General features: G+C 39.2%; 1 protein-coding gene across 1 annotated transcript; it reads left to right on the top strand.

Annotated features, from left to right (window-relative positions):
• The first annotated feature begins 10 nt into the window (after positions 1 to 10).
• On the top strand, positions 11 to 26,797 carry Cmpk1 (cytidine/uridine monophosphate kinase 1). The gene is made up of 6 exons (XM_042271616.2): positions 11 to 237; positions 18,388 to 18,534; positions 23,069 to 23,221; positions 24,390 to 24,466; positions 24,691 to 24,787; positions 25,696 to 26,797. Exons 1-6 carry the CDS (start codon positions 70 to 72, stop codon positions 25,735 to 25,737), a joined length of 684 nt encoding a protein of 227 aa, XP_042127550.2. The 5' UTR covers positions 11 to 69; the 3' UTR covers positions 25,738 to 26,797.
• Positions 26,798 to 27,999: the final 1,202 nt, after the last annotated feature.

The raw sequence follows: 27,999 nt of genomic DNA, 5'->3' as shown, positions 1-27,999 counted from the left end.
CGCTCAGCCCGCCCCCTCTCGGCCGCCCCGCCCGCCCCGCCGCGCCGGCCGCTGTCAGAGGCGCGGTGTATGCTGAGCAGCTGTTGTCGCCGGCTGCTGCACGTCCTGGTCTCGAGCTTCCCGCTGCTGACCCGTGGACTGTGGCTCTGCCCTAGCAACCTCATGAAGCCGTTGGTCGTGTTCGTTTTGGGTGGGCCCGGTGCGGGCAAGGGGACCCAGTGCGCGCGCATTGTCGAGGTGAGGCCGTGCGGGAGGGAGACGGAGAGCTCCGGGGCTGAACGGGCCCGGGCCGGCGGGAGCTGCCGCGTTGGCTGCCGCGCCCCCCGCCGTGGGCAGCGGACTACGAATCCCGACGGCCACCGCGCGCCCGGGCCGAGGGGCGTCGAGTCTGCGGGCGCGCGCTGCGTTGTCCGCTTTGTTCCCGCGCGCCCTTGCTTCCACTCCCGGGACCCGGGTCGTCTTCTCGCTCCGTCCCGGGGCTGTCAGCCCTCGGCTAATCCGCCTCGAGGAACCCGACCCGGATCTTGTGGTAGTTAAAGTACCGGAGCCGGGTGAGCCCCGGTGCTAACCTTTGGCCCAGCTGCCAACTCATGCTTTTCCTTGGGCAAGTGAGTCACCTCAGTTGTCTAATCAAATATGAAACTCTGCGCTCATGTTAGCCGAGAAAGTAAGACACCACCCAACTCTAAAATCCTCTTATTTAAAAAAAAAAAATGTTTGCTTTAGGGCTGGAGAGATGGCGCAGCGGGTTAAGGCGCTTGCCGCAAAGTTACATCCTGGGGACCCACATGGAAGGAGAGCACCCGCCTCCACCCGATAATTGTCCTCCTTATTTCCAGACCTGAGCTGTGGCCGAGTGTTTGTCCACACAAATAATCAAATGCAATAAAAGTTTTGACATAAGTTTACCAGTTTCATTCTGTTAGTATTTGAGGTCAGGGGTGGCATGTACATGGAAAGAGGCAAAGGCTTCAGACTCAAGCAGGTATGGGTTCACACCTCGTTTTTCTAGCTGCTATGAGCAATAATGATACCGCGAGGGAGGCTTAATGGACAGTCTTGGGCAATGTTTGAAAGGAAGACAAGGCAACAAGAAACAAAAAGCAACCGGGGTTGGAGTGAAACACACAACGTTCACCATTAAAATTGAGTGACTGGTAAAAGTTTTTGACCCAGAACTTAATACATAATTTCCTCTTTTCCTAAGCGATGGCTTATATTTGCTTTGACTTTCTCCGCAGTCATACATTGAACTCTTGTCCTATGCTCTATTCTCTAAAGAACACCAACAAATAAATAGAATATGTCCCGAAGGTTGTTACATGATCTCCAGATGGGGTTTATCATTACAGGTGGCTTTTGAAAACCAGTTCAGTCACAGAGTACATAGCATTTTCCTACTTATTTCTATTGGTTGGTTTCCCCTTTATAAAAGTGAAATGACAAGCGGACGGCTTCAGGTTTACTTTGTAAGTAAAATGATGAAACTATAAATAACGTGGTAAGGGAAAGAGCAGGCCCTTTATAGTCAAAACAGAGCGGTTCAAGGCCTCATTCTGCTGTTGTTCTTCTGGCCCCAAAGAAGTCACTTTTAGCTTGAGTTCCTTGGTAAGAAGGGAGGAAATAGAATCTGTTTTGTATTTCTGACTATTAGATGAGATCTGACACCTGGCACATAGATGCAAATGTTTTCTTCTTTAAGCGTCCTGGTTTTATTATATTGGTCATTTTATTTTTAGAAAGACAACGGGTTTATTTAATGTACTGCAAGGGGCAACAGGCCGGGCAGTTATAAGAGTACTATCTGAAGCTGGAAATTTTTATTTTGAAGGTGCATTACTTTAAAAAACTTGACTTATGACTTTCATTTTTGAGTACACCCAGATACTTTGTTTCTGAGTTTATAATGTCACCTTAAACATCCACACTCAACCTAACAATACCCATTACTCCACTGGATTTAAAATTTCTGTGTTCAGTAACTAGTATTTCTATTTCATGAATTCAGTTGGTAGCTGGTAATACTTAAACCTGCTCATTATCAATTACAAGAGCCCATGATATATGTTTTTTGTTTTTGAGCGTTATTCTTTTACTTATTATTTACGACTTTGGCAGTTATATGAGCTTAAGCCGTGGGTTGTTTGTTTTATATTAATTTTTCTGGTTGCACTGGCAGTGGAACCCAGGTCTCAAATGTGAAAGACATGCACTCTACTACGGAGCATCTCTCTTTGTACCTTTACTCTAAAGTTCCCAGTAAGTTGTCCCTGCACTTACTCTGAAACTAAGGCAGGCCTTGAACTTGTCCTCCTGACTCATAAATAGCTGTGATTACAGGCCTGTTCCACCAAACCATCTAGAATAAACTGTTTTGAAATGTTTGCTATTGATTCTTGTTGCCAATTTCAAATGTATCATTTAAGAGTCACTGTCTCTTAGCTGATGAAATAAACACTGGAATGTCTGTGTTCAGGTAAGTCAGGTGTTTTTTCCCTCTGTGAGGGAAATGTCTGCATTTTGGTTCAATATTTCATTATGCAGGCAGCTATGAACTTAATCCCCAAAGATGGCAAGCTTTAAATTTTTTTTTTTTTTTCTGTAGGGAAAAAGTTATATAACTCAATGTTAAGTTCTCCAACTATCACACCAAGCGGATTTAGTTCACAGGGTACCTAAAATGTGGCTGATCATAGAATTGTTTCTTTGGAGAGAAGTTATTTTGGTTTCTGACTCAGGTTGACAGAAGTTGTTTTGTTTGTTTATTTTGAGGTGTGGTCTCCTTATGTTAACCCAGACTGGCCTCAAACTCTGTTCTCCTGCCTCCGCCTCCCAAGTGCTAGGATTACAGGTGTGTGCTGCCATGTGCTATCAGAAGTACATCTTGGATTTGGGGATTCAGAACCTGAGGGTATCTTGTCTTCATGTCTAGAGTATTGGAGTTAGAGGTAAGGGAATATCTTGGAGGGAAGGTGGTACTTTTTTTCTGGAGTCACGCTTCACTTTATTATTGTTCCATGGACAGGAAAGGGCAGATCTGATGGAGAACCTTTTAAAGTGTCTAATAACTGGAGGAGAAATTTTGAGGGGGCTTTGGGAATTGACTTTACTCATTTATTTGTAATGGTCCTTTTCAGTTTAATTTTATTTTCTAATTAATTATTTCTAAATCTGTGTCCTCTTTTGCTATTTTTTAATTAGCCATTAATTAGCCAAGTCAGTGTAATACTTTTATTTGAATTAAATACTCGGTGGAATTATTATATAATGATTTATTCTAAAAGCCAGGGATGCTGTATCATTTAAAAAATTCTCTACTTGTATGTACGTATGTGTATGTGTACACATGCTGTGGCACATGTGTGGAGGTCAGAAGACAGCTTTGTGGAGTTGCTTCTTTCTCTCCTTTTACCTTCTCTCCTTTTACTTCCCCATTTCAAGAATGGGAAGATGGGAATCAGGTCATCAAGCCTCATTTGTTTAAAAAGTAAGCTTTAGGGGCTGGAGAGGTGGCTCAGAGGTTAAGAGCACTGGCTGCTTTGCCAGAGTCTTGAGTTCAATTCCCAGCAACCACATGGTGGCTCACAACCATCTGTAATGAGATCTGATGCCCTCTTCTGTCATGCAGGCATACATGCAGACAGAACACTGTATACATGATCAATAAAATAAATCGTAAAAAAGTAAGCTTTATATTTGTTTTGGTCCAAAATAAATAAGAGTTCTGTAACTTAAACTTATCTTTGAAAATAACATCCACAATTTTGCATGGGCTGGTTGGAAAGAATATTTAATTTCTCACAGAGTGTGAATATTTTGTTTATGTAAGTAATGAGGAAAACATATTCATACCATATTTATCATGTGTCATAACTTCCTTAAGAGCCTCTTTGAATGGATGACTCATAATATGCTTAGAAAAGTTTTAAATGAGATTGAATTTAAGCATATGGAAATCAGAAACTTGATTTTATTTATCTTTTTGTCTCTGTTGTTGAGCATTGTACCTAGAGCATAGTAGGTACTTGTTGAATAAATATTGATGATAGAGATATTAATGTATCCTGAAGCTGTATACTTTTTAAAAATTTGGTCCCTAGGGGGCATCCAAGTAGTTTTTTTGGACTTCAAGTATGAATGAGACCAATCTTTGAGATGCTTTTGTTTACTCTGAGTGAATGAATGGTAAGTATGCTGAGCAAAATTTTAAAAGCTTTTAATTTCAAAATCCGGAACTCATCATGTACACTCAGAAGGAACTAGATAGGAAAAATATGGTAGAGCTTAAGGTCTGGTCTTTTAAGGATAGGACTTTTTCTTCTTGGGAGGATATAGTTAAAGAATTTTTTAAAAAGACAATTTAAAAGCTTTAAAGAATCTATAAAAGATATGGTCCACAAAATGCTTGCCTCTTGGGGATAGAGAGATGACTCTGTGGTTAAGAGCACTGGCAGCTTTTCCAGAGGACCTAGTTAGATTCCTAGACCCACATGGTCCCTAACACCATCTGAAACTTCAGTTCTGACTCCTCTTTTCACCTCCACGGGCACCAGTCATGCACATGATACACATACACACTTGCAGGCAAAACACCCATGTGAATTTAAAAAGCAACAGAACTTGACTATTAAATAAAGAACCACTTTCTTTAAGGGTGCTTGTAACATAGAATTATTATGTTGATATTGTAGAAGAGGTGAGAAGAGCTTCAGATTATCTACTATACCTTTTTTTTTTTGCCTTTCAATTTTAAGTTGTAAAAGTAGCATGTCTGTTGAGACAAGTTCAGTTTCTTCTCATCTGTAGTTATTATTTACTGCTTTCCCATCTCAGTATTCCTTTAAAAATTTATTTCTTGTTTTAATTTTAGGTGTGTGATGATTGTTTGCTTGCATGTGTGTACGTATACTACACATATGCCTGCTGCCTTTGAGTCCCGAAGAATGTCATCTTTCCTGGAGAGTTATAGACAGTTGTGAGCTGCCATGTGGGTGGTGGAACCAAACTAGGGTCCTCTATATAAGAGCAGCAAATGAGCAAATGAGTCATCTCTTCAGTTTCTTCTTCCTCTCCTTTTTCTTTCTTTCCTTTTTTTTTTTCTTTTGTTTTATTTTATTTTTGTTTCGAGACAGGTCTTCTTTGTGTAGCTTTGGAGCCTGTCCTGGATCATGCTCTATATATAGATCAGGCTGGCCTCAAACTCACAGAGATCCACCTGCCTCTGCCTCCCGAGTGCTGGGATTAAAGACGTGTGCCACCACCACCCGTCTGCTCTTTCTTGATATCACAAAATCTGCAAATTTAAATTTTTTGCATCTATTAGCATTATTCACTTTTTTTCAAACTAAATCATGTTTATTTTTTCAGTGCTTTCCCTATATATTTAATAGAGTTTTATTTGTAGCTGCAGAATATTCTGGATATTGTCATAGCATAGTTGTACATCTCACTTGGTTGTGGTGATATTTTGTTTGTGATCTAACAAAGCTTTCCTGAAGATCAGAAGGCAAAGCCAGCCACTAGTTAGCCCTAGAGGCCAGGCAGTGGCAGCATACACCTTTAATCTCAGAACTTGGGAGGCAGAGGCAGACGATCTCTGTGAGTTCAAGGCCACTGTGGGCTACACAAGATTGATCTAGTCTTAAAGAGAAACAGAGCCAGGCAGTGGTGGCACACACCTTTGATCCCAGCACTTGGGATCACACGCCTTTAATCTCTGCACTAGGGAGGTGGAGACAGGAAGTGAAATGGCTGGGCAGAGAGGAATATAAGGCAGGAGGAGACCAGAGCCCAGTTCTCTTTCTGCTGAAGATTTCGTAGAAGTAAGAACTAGTGGCTAGCTGCTCTGCTTCACTGATCTTTTAGCTTTTACCCCAATATCTGGCTCTGGGTTTTTAAGACCAGTTAGGATTCATGCTATACTTGGTGGCTATTTAGGACAATTTTCTAGGGATGGTTTTGCTATTAACTGTGTTTCAGTGAGCTTTCTTGTAAATATAACTTTGCATATGGATGTTTTGTCTATAAGATTCTTAAAAGTGGATTGCTTCTTCAGAGAATATGTGCGTTTTATTTTAATTGATAATTATGATCACTTGGGAAAAACATTTGAGTTTTCCAGAGGAACAGAGCTATTAAGAAATAGATACAGATATAAACATATAAAAGTGTTTTTATTTGGGAAACTATCTCAAAATTATAAAGGCCGAGAAGCCACATGATAGGCTGTATGTAAACAGGAGAATCAAAGAAGCTGGTGGTGTAATTCCAGACCGAAGACCAGAGAACCTTAAGTTTTCTAGGAAAGTGATTTTCTCTGCCTTTTGTTCTAAAAAATATCGTAAGATTGGATGGTGAGATGATGAGGGCTACTCCTGTTTTCTATCCTGTTATATTTTCCTGAGTTTTAATAACATACAGGCGTCCTCCTGCTGTCAGACCCCTCCTCCATTATCGACTCTCTCTCTTAAACTGTGAGGCCAAATCAGCCCTCCTTTAAGTTGCTTTTTGTCAGTTATGTTGTCCTAGCAAGGTGAACCAGAACAACAAGACAACCTCCAGCTGTATGGGTCCATGTATTGTGCCAGGGAGAAGTTTCTCTCGGGTAAGGGAGCTAATAGTAATTTTGTTTGTTTGTTTGTTTTGGTTTGGTTTTTCAAGACAGGGTTTCTTTGTATCTTTGGCTGTCATGGAACTAGGTCTATAGACCAGGCTGGCCTCAAACTCAGAGATCTGCCTTGAGTGCTGGTATTAAAGGTGTGCCATGTCTGGCTCTAAAGGTAACTTTAAAAAAAAAAATTCCCAATCAGAATTAGTTTCTGCCTCAGTCTGCCCTAACTCAATCTTCCTTCAATATCAGTTATTTCCTCATCCTCATTCTCTTTGAAATGGTCTTGATTTACTCCCTTTGGGTTAAAATTTCATGGACCATATTTGGTTAATGTAGACATGTTCCAGTTCAAATGCTATTAGAATTGTGATTGTGGAAGACTTCAGAGTCACACACAAGTACTGTGTCGTAACCAGGTTCTGAACTGAAATCAGCATTTCTAAAACAGTCACTTCAGAGCTGGAGAGATGGCTCAGTGTTAAGAGTGCTGGCTGCTCTTGCAGGGGACCTGGGGTCAGTTCCCAGCACCCACATGGTGACTTACAGCCATCTATATGTAACTTCTGTTCCAGGGCATCAGATGCCTTCTGGTGGGCACCAGGCACCACATACTTGGTGCACATACATACATACATACATGCTGCAGCTACTGATACAAATGAAATTAAAAAAAAAAAATAACTTTTTATTAAAGGAAAAGAAACTGTTCTAGAAATCTCTCTGACCAGGAGAGAGAGAGAGAAAGAGAGAGAGAGAGGCTAGCTGTCTTATTTGTGTTATGTTCCAGGTCTTGTTACTTTTAAACTAATACCTTAGCTCAGCTGCTACATGAAAGTGTATTTGCTGTAACATTTTAGTTGCTTTAACCTGTCAAATCAAGAACATTTTTACAGACTAAACATGTGATAAGAGCATTTAAAAGTTAATAGAGAACAGGTGTAGCCTGAAAGACTCTGCTGACAGTTTTGTTCTGCCTGATGGAATAAAGATAACAAAACATCAGTTGGATAAAGGAAAAAGCACTTGTAACTTACTACTCCCAGAAACTGTCACTTTGAGGGGACAGGTCCTGTGAAACATATGCTCTATGCCTGGTTTCTGTCAGTCTTTTCTAAAAGACTTGTAAGTTGGTTCCATTCACCATTTTAGTATATCCCATACTAATAAGCAGATGGACTCATTTTGGGGTGTGTGAAAGACTGCTTCCTGCCCACTTTGTTTGGAGCTTCCAGAATGGATTAGTCATTGGTGTTTGGTATTGGAAAGTGCATATGTTTAAACCCACAGGATTTACCTGTATAGTTACATTCAGTTTAGGTCGATAATGATATGAATTTCCATTTTCTTGGTGTCTGCTGGGAGCATAAAGGCACTTTAGAAGATGTTTTGATCATGTAATTGACTTAATGGCTAATTTAGGTTATCAGATGGTGGAAGATTGTCTTTGTTATTCATTTAATGTCTGTTGGGCAATGCAAGTAGAAATGGCTGTGTTTCACAAGTGGAGAAAAGCAAGAGTGAACAGATGAGACTGGCCAGAAGTAATGAGTTTGGCCAGAGTCTGGCAGCATCCAGATGGGTCAGATACATCTGGTTTTTTGTGTGGGGTGAAGTTTTTATGTCACACATCCCTGTTGACTTTGAGTCTCCTTTTAAATGTGCACTAGCAGATTCTGTGATCCACAGGTCCATAGCAGCCCATCCATTCTTAGCAGATAGGTAGCGTGAGCAAGAAATAAAAGTTCATTATTTTATGCCATTGAGTTTGGGGGGTGGGGTTCCAACTAATAACCTAGCTGAACTTGAGTAGTACGTATACACAGCTTGACAACTAGGAGGTGTTCACCTTCTTTCGGACAATTTATTGCTAAGGGCTTAATTGTGTTAATACAGAGTGTATATTGGACTCACCTGTGTGTTACAGGTATGAGTATAATACTAATGATGAGGAAGCAACCTCTTTTGGAAAGGTAAGTTATGAAATGGAATTTTAAAATAATCTTTGAACTACTCTGATGTTAATTCATCCTTGATTTCTTTCCTGTGTCTGGGAACTCATTGCTAGGTGCTAAAATGACCATTAGCACTTGTTCCAAAAGTATCATACAAGCACAGGAAGGATATAATTTTCATAAACTCTAATTTCATATATGGAAGCTTTCCTCCTGGAATTTCTCACTCAGTAAATATCCTTCCTTCCATCAACTCCCCCAGGCTATAGAAGCTTGAAGGCTAATGACAGTATATCTGCATTGGTCACCAAGGTATTACCATGAGGTCCATTAAGGGATAATACTCAGTGGAGGTTAGGGGACCTGGATCAAATTTTCTCTGTATTAACTAGGAAGTCAGCCCATCTCAGGTTTCCCTGTAACTGTATATGGGCTGTTGTGAGCTGCCATGCTGGGAATAGAACTGGGTCCTCCGGAAGAGCAGCCAGTGTTCTTAACCACTGAGCCATCTCATCATTGCTGCACTTAAATTTTAAATTGTAAAACATAATCTCATCCTTACGAGATTTTTTTTTCTCTCAAGACAGGGTTTCTCTGTGTAGCTTTAGAGCCTGTCCTGGAACTCACTGTGTAGACAGACCAGACTAGCCTCCAACTAACAAAGATCCACCTGGCTCTGCCTCCCTAGTGGTGAGATTAAAGGCGTGTGCCACTGCTGCCTGGCATGGGTTGTCTTTTATTTTTTATTTTTTTGGTAATATTTTTGGAAGAAAAAAGTTTTAATGACCAGGTAATAAATCTTGAATGTTTGAGCATATGGTGTGCTTTTTCCTGCTTGTGATGCAGGCATTAAAAACTTATAGTTGGTCCAGGACTACAAAGGAGATAATAACTGATAAATGTTTGTATTGGAGTTGGGGATAGATAGAGGAAGAATACTATAGATAGAAAGGAAAAGTGGGTAAAGTAGGTTCAAGGTAGTCACGAATGTCAGATCAGTTCGATGGTATCCATTTTGCAAATGGTCTCCAGAGATCTTTTCACTGTGTAACAATGGCAGGGAAAGAAATTTTATAGAAAACATTTTCTATGAGTTTATCAAGTTTTATGGCATTTCCCTTGAAGAAGTGAGACTCCAATCAAGAACCTGTTTGTTCTGCAGTATAAAAGTAGACATAGTTATCCATATTCAATGTTAGATCCTAAGTTGGATTAAGATTGATTGCTGTGTAATCAGAAACATATATTCCGGGGCTGGGCATGGTGGTGCACATCTTTAATCACAGCACTCAGGAGGCAGAGGCAGGTGGATCTTTGTGTGTTCAGGCCACTCTGATTTGCATACAGAGTTCCAGGACAGCCAGGGCTACATGGTGAGACCCTGTCTCAAAACAAAGCAAAACATATATTCCTATATTGACTTTAATTTTAGAGTGAGCAAAAGTATTTATGAAGGTAATTTTATACCAAATATAATATGTACAGTTTCTCAAAGCCAAATGACTTTCTTACATCTTCCGGTAAGAGAGGTTTTGAATGAAAAATGAAGGTGATTCTTTACTGTTGTTGTTGAGAAATGTTGCTTAGCACAACACAGTTCTGATAGGTCATTTTGGAGCTTAAAGTGGTGTGGGTATGTTGTCCACTCCATACATATGGTATTTCTCAAAACGTTTTGTTTATAATTTTGGACTCTAGTGTCTGGAGTCAGACTTCATTGAATATGTTTCCTTTTAAACCTTTGGGTAAGCTCATGAATTCTAAATTTTCATCTGTTTTTGGGCTGTGAAACTGGACTGTTTTCTGTCTCTGTCTGTAACTCTTGACTCCATGCCCATGTGGTGTGTTCCTGTGTGGCTGTATTGTACTTTGGTTTCTTCTTTGTTTATGGGATGGATCACTTTTCAGAGAAAATTTTATCTAAACATTTGAGTTGATTTTTGGTTTGGGGGAAGTTCATGGAGACCTTTCTCTAAAGCTGTTATTTTCTTTTCTTTTAAGATGTATTTATTTTTTTTAAGTGTATAAGTGTCTTGCCCGCATATATGCATATGTGCCATGTGCATACCTGGTGCTGTGGAAGTCAGAAAAAGATGTAAGATCCCCTGATACTGGAGTTAAAGAAGGTTATGAGCCATCATGCAGGTACTAGAATCTGAGCCTGGGCCCTCTGCAGGAGCAGACAGTACTTTTAACTGCTGAGCCATCTATCCAGCCCTGAAGCTGTCATTTTCTAAATGATTGCCTTTCACATTTGAAGTAGGTTTTGATTGTGCAGGTTCAGTTTCTTTTTCTCTGGGAATCAGGTGGTGTTTGGGAAGGTACTTACTGTTGTTAGAACTGTTAACTTTTAAAAGTATTTATTTTATTGTGTGTGTGTATGGGTATGTGGAAGTCGAAGGACAGTTTGCAGGAGTTGGCTCTTCTACCATGCTGGTGCTAAGAACTGAATACAGATCTCCAGGTTTGGCGGCAAGTGGCTTTACTTCTGAGCCATCTCACCCCCGAGAAGTTGAATTATTGAGTCAAAAGATGTGCAAACTGAAACTTAGGTTTATTGACTACTCACCCTCTATAAAGGTTGACGATTTGTACAAAGTATATTGATACCAATATCCCTGTGTTCTTGCCACTGCTGTTTTTAAAATACTTGAATCAATCTGATGGGTACAAACTGGAATCATTTTGTATTTGCATTTTCAAGATTACTAGTGAGTGTTCGATTCGAATCCTAGATTTTTTTCCTTTTTCTTTTTCTCTTTCTTTCTTTCTTTCTTTTTTTTTTTTTTTTGTGTGTGTGTGTGTGTGTGTGTGTTTTGTTTTAGGTTTTTCGAGACAGGGTTTCTCTGTGTAGCTTTGGAGCCTGTCCTGGAACTCATTTGTAGACCAAGCTGGCCTTGAACTCACAGAGATTTGCCTGGCTCTGCCTCCCGAGTGCTGGGATTAAAGGTGTGCCCCACCACTGTCTGGCCTTAGATGGTCTTTTAATAAAAAAATCAGAGCCAGATATCAGAGTGAAAGCTGAAAGATCAGAGAAGCAGAGCAGCTAGCCACTAGTCCTTACCTCTACGAAATCCTCAGCCTAGAGAGAGTGAGTTCCTGTTTCCTCGTGCCTTATATACCTTTCTCTGCCCTGCCATATTGCTTCCTGGGATTAAAGGTGTGTGTGCTTCCCAAGTAAAGGCATGAGATCTCAAGTGCTGGGATTAAAGAAGTGTGTCACCACTACCTGGCTCTGTTTCTCTCCTGTCCAACAGTCTTATTAAATAAGAAACACAGAAACAATGTAAAAGAGAAAGCCGAGAGGTCAGAGCTCAGAGCTAAAATCTCACCCTTCCTCCTGCGGTGTCCCAGCTTCCCGAAAGAGAGCTATATCCTGTCTGTTCGTTTTTTTTTATAGTATTTTGTTCTGCCTTCTCATTGGTTGTAAACCCAAACACGTGACTGCCTCGTCACTGTCTGAATGTACAGCCCCCTAGGTCTTAAAGGCATATGTCTCCAATGCTGGCTGTATCCCTGAACACACAGAGATCTATGGGATTAAAGGCGTGTGCCACCACTGCCACACTCTTGCTATGGCTCTAATAGCTCTGACCCCCGGGCAACTTTATTTATTAACATACAATCAAAATCACATTTCAGTACAATTAGATTACCACCACACTCTCCTATGCTGGATCAATCTCAAGTAGCTCAGGTGTGGCCTTGAACTTAGAGATCCAGAGGATCTCTGCCTCCCAGTGATAGGATTAAAGGTGTGTGCCACCACTGCCTGACCTCTATGTCTAATCTAGTGGCTGGCTCTGCCCTCTGATTCTCAGGCAAGTTTATTAGGGTACACAATATATCACCACAAGTAGGGTGGGGTCTTTTTTTTTTTTTTTGGTGGTGGTGGTCCAGGCTGACCGCAAACTCACAGAGATTCACCTGCCTCTGCCTCCTGAGGGCTGAGGTTAAAGGCATGGACCACTACTGCCTGGCTCTGTGTTTTTGTTTTTGTTTTTAACCCTTCTATAAATAGTTTGTTTTTATGCTTGCTAACCTTCCCATCCCTTTTAAAGACCCAGGCTGATCTCCAATCCTGGGCTAAAGTAGTTTTCCTGTCTTAGCTTCAGACTATAGGTGAATGGCACATTACCAGCTTGCCTATTTTTGTATATAATATTTTAATTTATTACTAGTTTTTCTTTATATTGTATATAATGTACCATATAGCAAACATATCTTGTATATAAAAATAGTTTCTCCTAAGCTGTTGCCTATCCTTTGTTTTTTTTTTTTTTTTTTTTTTTTTTTGCTTTTTTTTTTTTGCTTTTTTTTTTGAGATAGGGCCTCACTTTTTAGCCCAGGCTGACCTTGAGCCCACTAGGTTGCACAGGCTGGTCCCAAACTCAAGGTAGTCCTCTTGCTTCAGCCTCCTTAGGACTAGAATTATGGTTATAAGCCAACACATCAAACTTATTTTGCTTTTTTGAGACAGTCTTGCTATATAGCCCAGTCTGGCCTTAAACTTTTGATCTTTCTGCTCCAGTTTCTTGAGTGCTGGGATCACAGGCAGTCATAAGCCATACCCCCAGCAACTCATTTATAGTTTTGAAGCCCTGCTTGGTTCAAAAGTTTTTATGGGATCAAACATAAAACATAGCTTTTTGACTTTGCTTAGCAACATCTGCCTGTATCTCAGATGTTAACTCTCACTTACTGAATTCTTATTTTGTACTTGGGCCTGTTTATGTGTTCTGACTCAGGACTGCATTGTTATGCCTATTTTATATACCAGTAACACACTATTTTAATTATTGTACTGTTGTAATATTTTATTTTATGTAGTTGGGTAAGTCTTCATTTGTAGTTGTTAATATTATATTCAATTTCGAATATTTTACTTATGTTTATTTCTAGTAAACTTGACAATAAATCCACTGTTTTTTTTTTCAAAAGCAAACAAACATGGCTGATGTGTAGCTAGTTCAGTGGCAGAGCCCCTTGCCCATGTTCAAGGGCTTTGAGTTTGATCCCCAGCGCCACAAAACAAACACAGACAATTCCAATCAGATTTTTAACTTTTTTTTTTTTTTTTTTTTTTTTTTTTTGGTTTTTCAAGACAGGGTTTCTCTGTGTAGCTTTGCGCCTTTCCTGGAACTTGCTTTGGAGACCAGGCTGGCCTCGAACTCACAGAGATCCGTCTGCCTCTGCCTCCCCAGTGCTGGGATTAAAGGCGTGCGCCACCACCGCCTGCAGATTTTTAACTTTTAAATTTGTAAGTTTTATTTATTTGTTTAAAGGGTCTGACTATGTAGCCCTCACTGGCCTGGAGCTCACATTGATCCATCATCTCTGCCTCCACCCAGTAGGAGGTAAATTTTTTGATTAGTATATAAAAGAACAAAAACAAAAACAAATGTTTCAGTAGGACTCTTTTCTAGGATACGGAATGTTTTCTTTCTTCTTAGTCTTCGAAAATTTCACACATGTATACAATGTATCTGACTCACTCCTTTCAACTTCTTAGGCACCCCCCCAACACATCTCGCTCCCAACTTCATGTCCTTTCATTCTTGCGTAGCCCACTGAATATACTTGTTGATGCCCATATTGACATGGGTGTGGGATCATCCACTGAAGAATGCTTTCTTTTTATAATTTGGCTTTTTTTTTTTAATACTGTAAATATAGTGTTTTGTGTCTTCGTGTGCTTTTTGAAACAGGGTTTCTCTTTTAAGTGTCCTGGAACTTGCTCTGTATAACAGGATGGCCTTGAACTCAGAGCTCTGCCTGCCTCTGCCTCCTGAGTGCTGGAATTAAAGGCATGCGCCACCACTGCCTGGCTTCTTCATGTAATTCTTACACAGTCCATTTTAGGTTTATTCCTTCATTTAATTTTTTTTTGTTTTGTTTTGTTTTGTTTTTTGAGACAGGGTTTCTCTGCGTAGCTTTGCGCCTTTCCTGGAGCTCACTTGGTAGCCCAGGCTGGCCTCAAACTCACAGAGATCTGCCTGGCTCTGCCTCCCGAGTGCTGGGATTAAAGGCGTGTGCCACCACCGCCCGGCCTACATTTAATTTTTAATCACCATTTTTATTACATTTTAAAAATGTATGTGTGTCTGTGTGTGCTTGTGTGCGGAAGTCAGAGGGCAACTTGCTGGAATTGGTTCTCTCCTTCCACTAAGTGGGTTCTAGAGATTGAACCCAGGTTGCCAGGCTGTGCAACAAAATTTTCACTTTTTAGCAACTGCCTTTCTTTGCTTTGAAATTTTAGGTAATGCTGGGAACCGGGATGTTCTTTAGTGGTACAACACTTCACCTAGCAACCAGTGTGGAAGTAATTGAACAAGTTTATATTTCTATTTTCTGTGAATAATGGGAGTTTTTTTAAACCAATTGCAATTTTAAAATTCTGATAATTTCTCTTACCAGAAACATGTATAGGAATGAGACAGAAACATGATGATACTATTGTTTTTATTTATTTTCATCCAACTTTATATCCAAGTTTAGTCAGTAAATACCCTGTTTAGAGTTTATTTTCCTTTGCTGACAGTGTTATTGCTATCTTACTATTTAGTGAGTAAGAACAAATTTAGCCAACACTTTTGGGAAATGGAATGGGAATAAAGATGTATTGGAAAGCTCATTTATAGCCTTGGTCATTTGGAGATTTATTTTTTAAAGATTTATTTATTATGTATACAGTGTTCTGCCTGTGTGTATGCCTGCACGCCAGAAGAGGGCACCAGATCTCATTATAGACTGTTGTGAGCCACCATGTGGTTGCTGGGAATTGAACTAAGGACCTCTGGAAGCGCAGTCGGTGCTCTTAACCTCTAAACCATCTCACCAGCCCCCCATTTGGAGATTTTCTAAAAATTCAAATTCAATTGATGTCCTTTTTTTTTTTTTTTTGATGGCCTTAAACTCAATATTCTGCCTCAGTCTCATGAGTAGCTAGGATTACAGGTACATATTACCCACACTGACATGTTAAAAGTGGGGTGATGGTTTGGGGTGCCTTGCATCATAACCTTCATTTAAGTTGCATATATGCAAGATAAAAACTCAGTGAAGGGCCAGGTAGTAGTGGTACATGACTTTAGAGGCCAGCCTGGTCTACAGGGCGAGATCCAGGACAGGCACCAAAACTACACAGAAAAAACCTGTGTTGAAAAAAACAAAAATAAAAACCTCATTGAAGGAATCTTAAAATTTGGAGTGAGATAGGTTATATGAAAACTTATTGAATGAGTATCCTAATAATTTGAGATGGGCTATGTCATTCTTTTGGTTTAATAGTAGTAGACATGTGGGTTGGGGATTTAGCTCAGTGGTAGAGCACTTGCCTAGCAAGTGCAAAGCCCTGGGTTCAGTCCTTTCGGGAAGCTTTTCATTATTCAGGATCTTCACTGAAGACTATTGGTTCCTTATTGCACTAAAGAAGTGGCGGTTCAATACCCTTGTGTCTTCTGTGATTTTAGCTTAACTGTCACTCTCCCTTGACTTAGCATCTCATTATGAGTCTTTGGTCATTGTCATAATACTATATTGTTGACATTTCTTAAATAATCATATCCATTGTCTCACCTAAGCCCATTGTGTGATTTTTTTTAGTAAAACCTTTAGTATATGTGTATGTGTGTATATCTGTGTACTACATTATAATTTTAGTTAGTCACAAGGCCACATGTACAATTTACTCTTAGAAGATCATATCACCTAATGGTATTGTAGTCATTTTAGCTTTTATAGATATACTTTATGGTGTTAACTCAGCAATGTTTCTGTTCTATCCTTGTCCTCATATCATGTGTCATTTAATGATGGAGATATGCACCACTAGGCAATTTTGCTCAAACATCGTAAGACTGTATGAGCTTGCACAAACCCATATAGGTCAAGTACTTGATGTGATCCTTTGCTGCAGTAAATGTAAACACAAAATGCATGAGATATGTGAGTCTGATGCTCGAGCAACGTGACATGCTATTATTCAGTGGACTTCTTTATTCTATAATTAAAAGGTATATTCTCTAAAATAACAGCAAAAATATAGGAAACAGAAAAGCCAGTAATAGAGTGATTTACCATCAAGTGTTGTGTTCTGTTCCTAACTATATGCAATAGTTTATATGACTGGCAGTACATTAGTGTTATCTATACTGGCATCACCACAGTGAGTGTATATTGTGCTACAAAATTATGACAGCCTAGATGTCACTACGTGATAGGATTTGTAGCTCCATTATAGTGTTTCAGACCACCATTGTATATGTGGTTCTTACTAATCAAAACATTGATATGAAGTATATGACTGTATAATGTAAAAAGCATTATTTAAGTATCTTGGACTGGGGAGACAGCTCAGTCAGTGTAAAGTGTTTGCTGTACAAGCATGAGTTTGATCCCCAGAGGCCATGTAAAAAAGCTGGGCATAGTGGTGGGTGATTATCATCCCAGACTGGAGAGGCAGAGACAAGCAGATCCCTGGGGCTCACCGGCCAGACAGCCTAGCTTATGTAGCAAGTTCCAGTCCAGTGAAAGACCCTGCCCCAAAAAACAAAGTAGATGGAACCTGCTCTCTAGTCTACACATGAACACGCATACCACTTGCACATTTAAACCCCCCCACACATGATAATTATGATAGCAAGGAAGCAATTGATGGCTCTTATCCCCTAATATGTGTTAGGTGATTTATGTACATTGTCTTATTTAACCGTGACTGTAATCCTAATTGGTCTTATAATAAAAACCCAGAGCCAGATATCAGGGTAAATGCTGAAAGATCAGAGAGACAAAGGAACAAGCCGCTAGAGAAGCTTCTCACCACTCCCGAATCCTCAGGCTGAAAGGGGGATGAGATCCTGTCTCTATGAATCCTCAGACTGAATGCCCCTGAGTCCTCAGCTGAAAGGGCACCAAACTTCTGTCTCCTCCTGTCTTATATTCCTTTCTCTGCCCAGCCATATCACTTTCTGTCTCAACCTTCATAGTGCTGGGATTAAAGGTCTGTGCCACCACTGTCTGACTCTGTTTCTCTTTTAAGCTGAATAATCTGGTATAGTCCAGTGTAGCTTTGAACTCAGAGACCCAGACAGACCTCTGCCTCCCCAGTGCTAGGATTAAAGGTGTGTGCCACCACTGCCTGACCTCTATGTTTAATCTAGTGGCTGGTTCTGTCCTCTGATCTTCAGGCAAATTTTATTTGTTAGAGTATAAACAAAATATCACCGTACATGACCACAAGCTTACAAAATAGGTATCTGTATTCCCATTTTATAAATGAGACTTCTTAGGAGTACAAAGTTAGGAAATGGATTTGAAGAGACTGGCCTGAGTGGTGAGACAGATTGCTTGGGTATTCTGAGTTGTTGAGAAAGCTCATCTCCTGATAGGTGGTCATGAGCTATTTACTGAGAAAAGGAAGACGACAGAAGAAAGAAGTTGATGAAAGTGGAGATGAATTCAGTTTAGACATACTGACTTTTTTGTCTTATGTATCAGATTTTGGTAGACATTTTCGTTCTTACATTTAAACTTGAATTGTATTTGTATAGGAATATAGTGAGATGCCAGTGCTTTGACTAGTTAGATAAATGTTGAGATGATTTCATTGTGCAAACATGGTTATGAAGGGTAAGGCTATTTACTAAGAGGCAAACTGGACTATATGAAAGCTCTTAAATTTTTCTCTAGTATTTATTTGCCCCATAAGAAAAACTACTTTATTGTAGAGAAATTCTAATACAGAAATTAACACAAAACTATGTGTACTCCTATCACTGGATTGAATGAATTCTGATTTTTTTTTTTATATGTTGTTTGTTCCAGAAATATGGCTACACACACCTTTCTGCTGGAGAGCTTCTTCGTGATGAAAGGAAAAATCCAGATTCACAGTATGGTGAACTTATTGAAAAGTACATTAAAGAAGGAAAGATTGTGCCAGTTGAGATAACCATCAGTTTATTAAAGAGGGTAAGGAGCGGGAATATCAACCTGTTTGAACTACCAAAGACAGAAGAAACTAAAGCCACCTTCATTTGAATAATGAAAAAATATGAATATTAAATTTCTTAATTATGAAAGGTAGTTGTGGTCTTTGAAAATGGCAGAGATGGAAACTATTTTCACTGTGAAGAAATTGACAATAGCAAGTATTCTCTGCTTTGGTCTCAGACTAGCTGAGGTCCAGCCTAAGATACTTGTAGAATTTTTTGTTTTTGAAATAGTCTCGTGTAGCCCAGGCTGGCCTGGAAGTTATATCATCAAGGATCTTCCTGCACCTGCCTGTTAGGATGACAGGCATTTGACCCATCCTTCCCAGCATTCAGTTATTCAGTTATTCTTTTCCATTTAGGGTTATTCTCCCCTTTCCTTGCTCTTTCCTCTGTTTTATTAGAAATATTTGTTCTCTCCTTCCCTGCCTCCCACTCATGTTTTTCTCATTGTTAATATTCTCTGTTTTGAAGTCTCCTTTTTTTCCTGATGAACACCCTGCCATTTTCACTCTGAAATCTAAAAAATGTACCTTGGTAGGTAGTACTTTGCTGTAGATCCCCAAGACTAGTCAGTAACAAGTATATTGACATAAAAGAACCAGTGAGATGGAACTGCAATGTTGAGATCAGGAAGCAATAAACGGATCTCAGTATTGAATCCTGGGAGTAACTGGAGACACCTGGGGTGTAGAGTGGCTTTTACACAGTCTGCCTCTTGGCTCAGCCTGGAGCAACCAGCTTCCTTTCCAGAGTGAGTAAATCTGCAATCCTGTCCTCTGGCTCTAATGCCTTCTGCTTTAAAGGTGGTGAGCGTTATGAAAGGGTAGTCGACATCTCCATTGAAACTGTTCTTTTTTGTATGTGTGGTACTAGGGATTAAATATAGGCCTTTAAGTATGTTCACCAAGCACCTTGTCACTGAGCTATGTCCTCAGCCTTTTTAATACCTGTTATCTTTGAGACAGGTATTAAATACCTGTTGGCTTTAAACTCAATCTGTAGCCCAGGTGGTCCCTGAACTTGGAATCTTCTAACCTCAGTCTCAAGCTCAGCTGTGATTACAGGCAGAACTCTTCTTGCATGTTATCAGTGATCTTTTTATGTAGCTCAGGGAATACTTTTAGTCTTTATTTTTCCTGTAGCATTTAACTCTTAATTAATAAATGTCTCTTTTGAGCTGAGCATGGTGGTGCACGCCTTTAATGCCAGCACTTGGGAGGCAGAAGCAGGTGAATCTCTGTGAGTTTGAGGCCAGCCTGGTCTACAGAGTTCTAGGACAGCCAGGGCTAAGCAGAGAAAACCTGTGTCAAAAAACAAAATAAAACAAGTCTCTTTGAAACTAATTCTACCTGTTTCTTATAATATCATCAGTTCATTCTTTTCCTACTGTAGGAACTGCTGTTTTTCAGTCTCTTGATTTTTTTTTTTTCCTTTGCAAGTTTTCTAAACCACTTTGGTTCTCTTCAGCTCTCATTTTATATATTCCTTGCTGGGTTGTTTAAACTATGCCCATGTTTTCACTGTGCCAATGCTGCTGAACTCTACAACTCTGCATAAACCTTTGTTCTAGGTTCCAGATATGTTTCTATCAGGCCTCTATCCAAATTTCTCATAAATGTCTTAGAGTCATGCGAGAGGCTAACTGTGTCATTTAAAGTATGTTGTTTCTTTATTTCCATTTGGGAATAACTACCCAACTCTTTAGTGAGAGGATTTCTCATTCACTCCCATTCATCTCCTGTCTGTCACTACCATCACTTGAACCTTTTAACCTTCTTTCCTCTCCATCTTATCTCCCACCACTCTCTATACATGTCCTAAGATTCATTTATACCCGCTTGCTTCAGATTCATCAAAGCTGTATTGCTTTCTCAATCCCAATGTTTACATCCCTGCTTCCCACTGTCTAAAGTGATCTATGTTGGCATGATGCTTTATTATTTAGGAAGCAACTCCACTGCCAGCTCTTCAGTCAAGTTTTTTCATAGTCTCTAGGCACTTTGTGTTTCTTGGTTTTTTGTTTTGTTTTGTTTTTTGAGACAAAGTCTCATGTATCACTGGCTGGCTGACTATCTAACTCACAGAGATCTGGTTGTCTCTACCTCCTACAGGCTGGGGTTAAAGGTATGGACAGACCACCTGTCTCTAACAACTCCTTGTTCCATTTTACACTTCTCTGTGAGTTTTTTTTCTTTTTTAATATTTCTTAGTTTCGTTTCTTTCTTTCTTTTTTTTTTGTTTCAAGTTTCATTTATTTTGTATACAGTGTTCTGCCTGCATGTATGCCTGCACGCCAGAAGAGGGCACCAGATTTCATTACAGATGGTTGTGAGCCACCATGTGGTTGCTGGGAATTGAATTCAGGACCTCTAGAAGAGCAGCCAGTGCTCTTAACCTCAGAGCCATCTCTCCAGCCCCGTATTTCTTGTTTTAAGAGCATCTTTTGTTGTCCTAGGGCTTAGCACGTTATATGTAGTTGTTATCCAGTAGACTGTGAGCCCTCCAGGGGCAAGGGCAGTGACCTCATTCTGATAGTAGATCTCAAATGAATGTATACTGAATGAACATGTTTGATGTGGCTTCTCCAGAGACCTTCTATCATAATTGGGATAGAAATGCTGTAGCAGGAACTTAACACTGTTTATAAAAGCTTTGTGAAATTAGAGCACCTAGATTCTGAGATAAAGCTAAATAACTCTTAAAGGAAATAGGTCCTGGCAATGTTCTTGTGGAACAGGGAAACTTGGCACATGGAGAGCAATGCACCTCAGTTTGCTTTGGACAAAAGGTCCCTCTAAAGCCTGTCAGTGCTGTGCATCTGTGGTGAATGGAGGTGCCAAGGATTTAGACAGATGAGAGATTGCATCTCCTGTTCATATTACTCCCATATTCTACAGAAGTTCAGGCTTTGGGAAAGGATGATGAAATGTGTTTTTGCAGTCTTTCTGAATGTATTACACCTTGTGCTGTCTGTGTTTGAGGGCAGCCAATACCATTTAGATAAAATTAGTTTGAAATTTTTTTATTACTTTATTTTACTTATTTGTTTGTTTGTGTAACTCTGGCTATTGTAGAACTCTATAAAAACCAGGCTGGTTTCAAACTCAGAGATCTGATTGTTTCTGCCTCCAAAGTGCTGGGATTAAGGAATGTACCACCACAGCTGGCCAGATTTTTGTTTTTTAAAGTATTGAATCCTAAATAATGCTAACAACTAGCCAGGTCTGGTAACACAGGCCTGTCCTCAGGAAGCCAAGGCCAGAGGAATCTGAGTCAATGTTAACCCAAGCTACCGATGAATTGAAGGCCAACTTGGAGAATTAAGTGGGATCCTGTCTCAAAGCAAGCAAACAAACCAGCAAAGTAAAAAGAATGGGTATATTGCTCCGTAATAGAGTGCTTTCTCAGCTTCTAGCTATTAGATTTGAAGTGTTGTAAATTCGAGCTCCTATAGATGGAGCATGCTTTCAGCAGTGGGTGGTGGGGTACACCCATAGCCCTAGATCTTGAGAGGCTAAGACAGGAAGATTTCAAGTTGGAAACCAGCCTGAGTTACATAGTGAGTCCCTGCCTGTACCTCCTACAGCACAGTGACTTAAAGGAGAAACCCAAGGGGAACACGGGGTCTCCAGATGCTGGAGCAGAGCTCTGGGTTAGTGGTAATTTGATGAGAAGGTCATACACACTGCTGACCGGCTGTCACAGAACCGACATGTTAGTTAGGTAGACACGTGGTTTTAGTCTGCTGGTAGTGATGCCAGATGGCAGTGATACAGGTGGTGAAGCAGACTGCTTACCTCTTGGCCTGGAAGCAAAGAGATAAAAGAAAAGGGCTGGGATCCCACAGTCCCCTCTAGAAATGTGTTCTCTGGGGACTGGAGAGATGGCTCAGTGGTTAAGAGCACTGGCTGTTCTTCTAGAGGTTCTGAGTTCAATTCCCAGCAACCACATGGTGGTTCACAACCATCTATAATGAGATCTGATGCCCTCTTCTGGTGTAAAGTCGATAGAGCACTCACATACATAAAATAAATAAATAAATCTTAGCAAAAACCACTGTGGCTCACTAAGATTAAAAAATAAAACAAAACTAGAGACAAACTGAATTGAAATTAAAAAACAATAAAAAAAGAAATGTATTCCCAGTGATCTGTGAGGCCAGTCTCCTCCAGGAGGCCAGTCCTGGGACAGGTAGGCCTGTCCCAGAGACTAAGCTTTTAACAAACACATGAACCTTCAGAGGACAGTCAATATGTACATTATAGGGTATGTTTCGTAAGATGTAGGAACTACAGATGGGGAGGTGAGAGAATAGGGGAGCATGTACCTATAGTCTCGCCAGCTAAGGCAACCATGTCAAGAAGTCAGCTCATTTCTGTCTAGTTTGTTTCCCTGTGTACCTTGCACTCTTGTGACTTAGGGGACAATAACAAATAGTCGTGTGCCCACTGTTCTGCTTAAGAAGTTGTTGTTTGGTGATACGGTATTGAGCCTAGGTCTTTTTTCTTTAGGAAATGGACCAAACAATGGCTGCCAATGCTCAGAAGAATAAATTCTTGATTGATGGATTTCCAAGAAATCAAGATAACCTTCAAGGTTGGAACAAGACCATGGATGGGAAGGCAGATGTATCTTTTGTTCTGTTTTTTGACTGTAATGATGAGGTAATGAACATCTTTCTGTGCCCACATGGGCTTCAAGCGATAGATGGTCAGCTGTTAGAGAAAACAGTGATATTCTTCATTACAGTTTCTGCTGACAACAGTATATATATTTAGTGAGTGAATAGATTGAGTGGGCAGAACAGCACTGTCTTGCTAATGGAATATTGAGGGCTGTTGGCATTAGCGGCTTTGTGACCCTAAGACTTGCTTCATTTTCAGTGTAATAGTTAAGTTGGCTGTTTTAATCAGCATTGCATACACAGTAATGTCAAGTCATGAAGCGAAGTCCTGCTCAAGTGGACTACGTGGAACAGTGTGTTGTTTACTAGAAGGTACAGGTCTGGAAAAGTGGAGAAGCCTACTATTTTAAAGAAATGCAGAAGAATTTATCTTCTAAGAGTAAAATTATTTGGAAAATAGCAAGAACACATCCTTCCCCTGCCCCCGACACTTCTAATAGCATGCCCAGACATACCTTTGAATGAGTAAATAAATTTCTCAGAACCATTTAATTAAAAAGCCTGACTTTGTTTGACAGCACTATGCTATAAATTTCACTAAATTAATGCCAACAGTCTGAATCTGAAGTGTTGTGCCTCTGGTAAAGACTTGCCACAGCCTTTAAGTTGTTTTAAAATGTAACTCTCTTCTCCCAACTCTTAAAAATATGTTTTCACTTATTCTTCAAAGTTAACTTTAGAATTTACCACAGCTTTATAACTAAGGAATGTTTATTCACGATTAACAAGAGATGCTTTATTCAAATATGTTGACTCAAATATTTGGATATTTATGGAATTATTGTAAAGTAAGCAAAAATGGTACAAGGTTTGAGGAACGGAATTCATACCTAATGAGTTAATAATATGTCCGAGAGGAAGCCATACCCACACAGATCTTCTTTTTATTGCAGTTTGAAAAAAAAAAAATACAGCAGGAAAAACTGAGTCATGAATGAATTCTTATTATGATCTGTACTTATTTAACCTAGTTTATATAAATTGAACCACATGTTTAAATTTAAAAAGATTTTGCATGTTGATTAATGAGTTAGACACATTGAGTTTAATGCAGAATGTTTTTTTTTCTGTTTTGTTTTAGTCTCTTCAAAATATTTTCTTTTGAGTTGTTTTTTTAAACATAACTCTTTACTTCTGTCTCTCTTTAGATCTGTATTGAACGGTGTCTTGAAAGGGGAAAAAGCAGTGGGAGGAGCGATGACAACAGAGAGAGCTTGGAAAAGAGGTACTTTGCAGTTGTTACTTCAGCTGCCTCAGTCCTGGTGTAGGAACTGAGTGACAGATTAAATCCTGTTCTCTTGTCCAGAAAAAGAGCATCGTGCTTATCCAGGCACAGTGGCCTATGTAGGGAGAGAAAGCATTTGAGTCAGACTCTGTCGTCAGCTTTCTATAATATGGAAGAGGGAGGACAGATAACCTACAGTCTTGAAATACATGTTTTGTTTGCAGAATTCAGACTTACCTTCAGTCAACGAAACCAATTATTGACTTATATGAAGAAATGGGGAAGGTCAAGAAGATAGACGCTTCTAAGTCTGTTGATGAAGTAAGTGCACCTGGCTTGCCTTTGCAACAAACAGGTGTAACCACTGGGGTTGGTGGGAGACATTTAAGGCTAACTCTGAAATTAGTTTTTTTTTTTTTTTTTTTTTTTTCTTTTCCTTTTTAAAAGTCTGAAATGGATTTTACAACTTCAGGTCTGTTTTTTACAAGAAGTGGGTGATTTATTAATTCCAAACCTCTTTCCTCAAACAGTGGAATATTGGTATTTTCAGGACACTGATTTGGATCTTGTTTGTTGTTAAAATCTGTAGCACAACTGGCATGCTATAGCCAAGGGCCCTAGCTATTCTCTCTTCCAGAACACAGAACTTCTGAGGTGCAGGGTTCCCAGGGCTCTGGGCTCTGTCTTGCTCATACTTCAGTGTCTGTAAATATCTGCAGGTATCCCTAGTCCTTCTGAGTTCATCTACTCTCCCTTTCCCTGATTCTCTCCATCTTCTTCCTCTTGTAATCGGGACAAAAAATCGAGGTCCAGAGGAAGACTCATTGAGTATTTTATCCATTGGCACTTCCTACAGCAGTGAGGCAGTACGTGAGAGAATTTGGCCTTTTAGAGTCAAAATGAGATTAGACATTGCGTTTACATCTTACCAGACTACTAGCATCCCATCAAGAAGTGCATTTTGTCTGAAAAGCATTAATAAAATTGAAGACATGTTCACAATTTTATGTTTCATTTGCATTATTGATAAAGTGAAATAGATTAAGAAATTATAATGTTTAAAATTAGTACAAAATTGATGTTTTTAATAGGAACTTAGCTGTGCAATCTTTTATGTGTAGTTTGTTTTATTTTTAATTTCAGTGTTGGGAATTGAACCCAGGATCTCACACATGCTACACAGTGTTTTTAACAGTATCTGCTTTTAAAATTGTGTTTTTCCTTGACAGGTTTTTGGTGAAGTTGTGAAGATTTTTGACAAAGAAGGCTAACTAACCCTGAAAAAACATCTTTGAAATCATGCTTGAATATTGCTTTGATAGCTGCTATCACAGCCCCCTTTTAAGGCAATTTTAATCTTTCAAAATTACATCTCAATTAATGTCTAGAAATATATAGTAAGACAAATTATGTGTTATTTTTAATTTGTGGTCACAGTACACAGTGAATTCAGGTGTAATCATCTTAGGTATTATGGTGCTCACAAAATGAAGAAGGGTATCAGCTAGTTCTTGTTGGTGTTAAAAGACTATCCCTTTTATGTCTGTGCCTTCTGTGAGCAACACTTTTTAGTATGCATGTATATCCATTTTGTAATTGCAGTGTGTTAGGATTTGGAAATTCTACTTCCTTTTGCTGCACATTTAAGATTTCCAACCTGTTAAGTGAATCTGTGGACCAAATTTAAAGGAACTTTATGTATAGTCAGTTCTTGCACAAGGTGTTTAGTAAACAAATTCATAAAATGGACTCCTAGCAATGCTCTAGTATTTATCAAATGACTGACCATTTTCTGTGGAAAGTTAAAATTTAGGCATTGATTTATTACAGCTTGTGCAAAGTTGTATGACAGGGCAGTCTTTGCTTTCAAGGTTTGGGTCAGGGGACAGGGGCTTCAGAGCCTGATAGGATTATCAGCTTCCTTCTGACATAAACTGTGGGGCAAGGGTCTAATGACTTGTGTTCCTATGCTCTGTGTGTGACATAGGACTAGTCATCATTAAACTGATGTTAACACAGTCCTAGCAATAGGCCCTTGACCTGCATGTGCTAGTTTATATTAAGATGATTCAGTTCTTGTTTTAGTAATACTTAAGGTATTTTTTGTTTTGTTTCTTAGACTAAATGCAGAGTTAGAATAAATTAGAAAAAACAATCTAATGGTTAAAATTCCCATTTGTATTTTATTTTCTGGAATACATTTTTCATGGTTATTTGTTTTAAAAAGATTTTAAAAATCATTGCACTTTGGTCAGAAAAGTAATAAATATATCTTATAAATGTTTGATTCCCTTCCTGCCTGCTTTGTTCAATAAAGTCTGAGAGTCCAAATGATTTTCTTTCTTTAAAAAATTAAAAATTTCTTTTCTTTTTTTTCTTTGTTCTATCTATCCCTAAAGCTGAGTGGTACCTAAGATGGTTCTTTTTTTTTTTTTTAATTATGCTTATGAATGTTTTGCCTGCATGTATGTTTGTGTATCATGTGCATGCCTGGTGCCCACAAAAGTCAGAAGAAGGCATTGGATCCCCTGCCACTAGAGTTACAGAAAATTGTGAGCTGCCATGTGGGTGCTGGGAACAACCCAGGTCCTCTGCAAGAAGAGCAAGTGCTCTTCATTTGCTCTGAGTGAGCCATCTCTTCAGCCCTGTATCTAAGGTTCTTTATAGAGAGATTTCTTTAAATGTTCCTCATTTTCAGCACTTACACTGTTATACAGGGTTAAATAGAACATAGACTTTGTATAAATAATTAGATTTTATGTTTAAATTTATTGAGAAAAGTAAAAACAAGTTAATAGATTTTTATAATACATTTCTATGTGTCTTACAAAATTCACTTACTAATGAGACAAATTTCAACATATTTGTTATTAGAAAACAAAGTATCCCTCCATGCAGTAGTATACTATTCAATAGTGATTGGCCACCTAAACTTACATTGAGTCTGCTTTGGCTCTTGGATGATTATAATGAGTTTTTGTGGAGGGGAGGATTTGTTGGTGGTAAATCACAGAGCTATGAAATGAAATGAGGGTACAGAATGTTGTGAGACTTCCTGTTCATGCTAGTGAAGAAATCTGTCAGCTGGCAATGTAAATATTCTTACTGATGACTACAAGAACACCCTTCAGGTTTTGAGGGGTCTAGGTGTTTTCTTTCATCAAATATCTCTCTGACATTTGCAAACAAAGCAAAAAACATTAATTTCTAAATTATGAGTGTTTTTGTTTGCTTTTTAAGTAGAAAAAATGTTTTGCCAATATTGAATTTTGGAGTCAATTGAGATACATCTGACATTGCTAGTTTAGTCATTCCATTTATTAAAGATTCAATACTAAGAAGCTTTTGCGATTCTTAAAGCACCTTACTTTGAGCTTCACTGTATCTTAAAAGTTACTGTCATTTCCATGTATTGGTGTTGGGTGTATATGAATTACTTAGTAAATAATTCCAATAAATGTGCTGATGCCTTTGCTGTCTTTGCTGGTTCTGCTTTCTGTTCTCTTAAGTGTATTGAAGATGAAACAGTTTAA

The sequence above is a fragment of the Peromyscus maniculatus genome, chromosome 2, assembly GCF_049852395.1.
Source record: "Peromyscus maniculatus bairdii isolate BWxNUB_F1_BW_parent chromosome 2, HU_Pman_BW_mat_3.1, whole genome shotgun sequence".
Classification (NCBI taxonomy): domain Eukaryota; kingdom Metazoa; phylum Chordata; class Mammalia; order Rodentia; family Cricetidae; genus Peromyscus; species Peromyscus maniculatus.
Note: the sequence above shows the minus strand (reverse complement) of the source record. Positions and strands in the feature narration are given on the sequence as shown.

Coding starts and splice junctions, on each gene's coding strand:
- Cmpk1 (XM_042271616.2), top strand. CDS start 70: ATGCTGAGCAGCTGTTGTCGCCGGCTGCTGCACGTCCTGGTCTCGAGC. Junction 24,467..24,690: donor AGAGAGAGCTTGGAAAAGAG/GTACTTTGCAGT, acceptor TTTTGTTTGCAG/AATTCAGACTTACCTTCAGT. Junction 24,788..25,695: donor CTTCTAAGTCTGTTGATGAA/GTAAGTGCACCT, acceptor TTTCCTTGACAG/GTTTTTGGTGAAGTTGTGAA.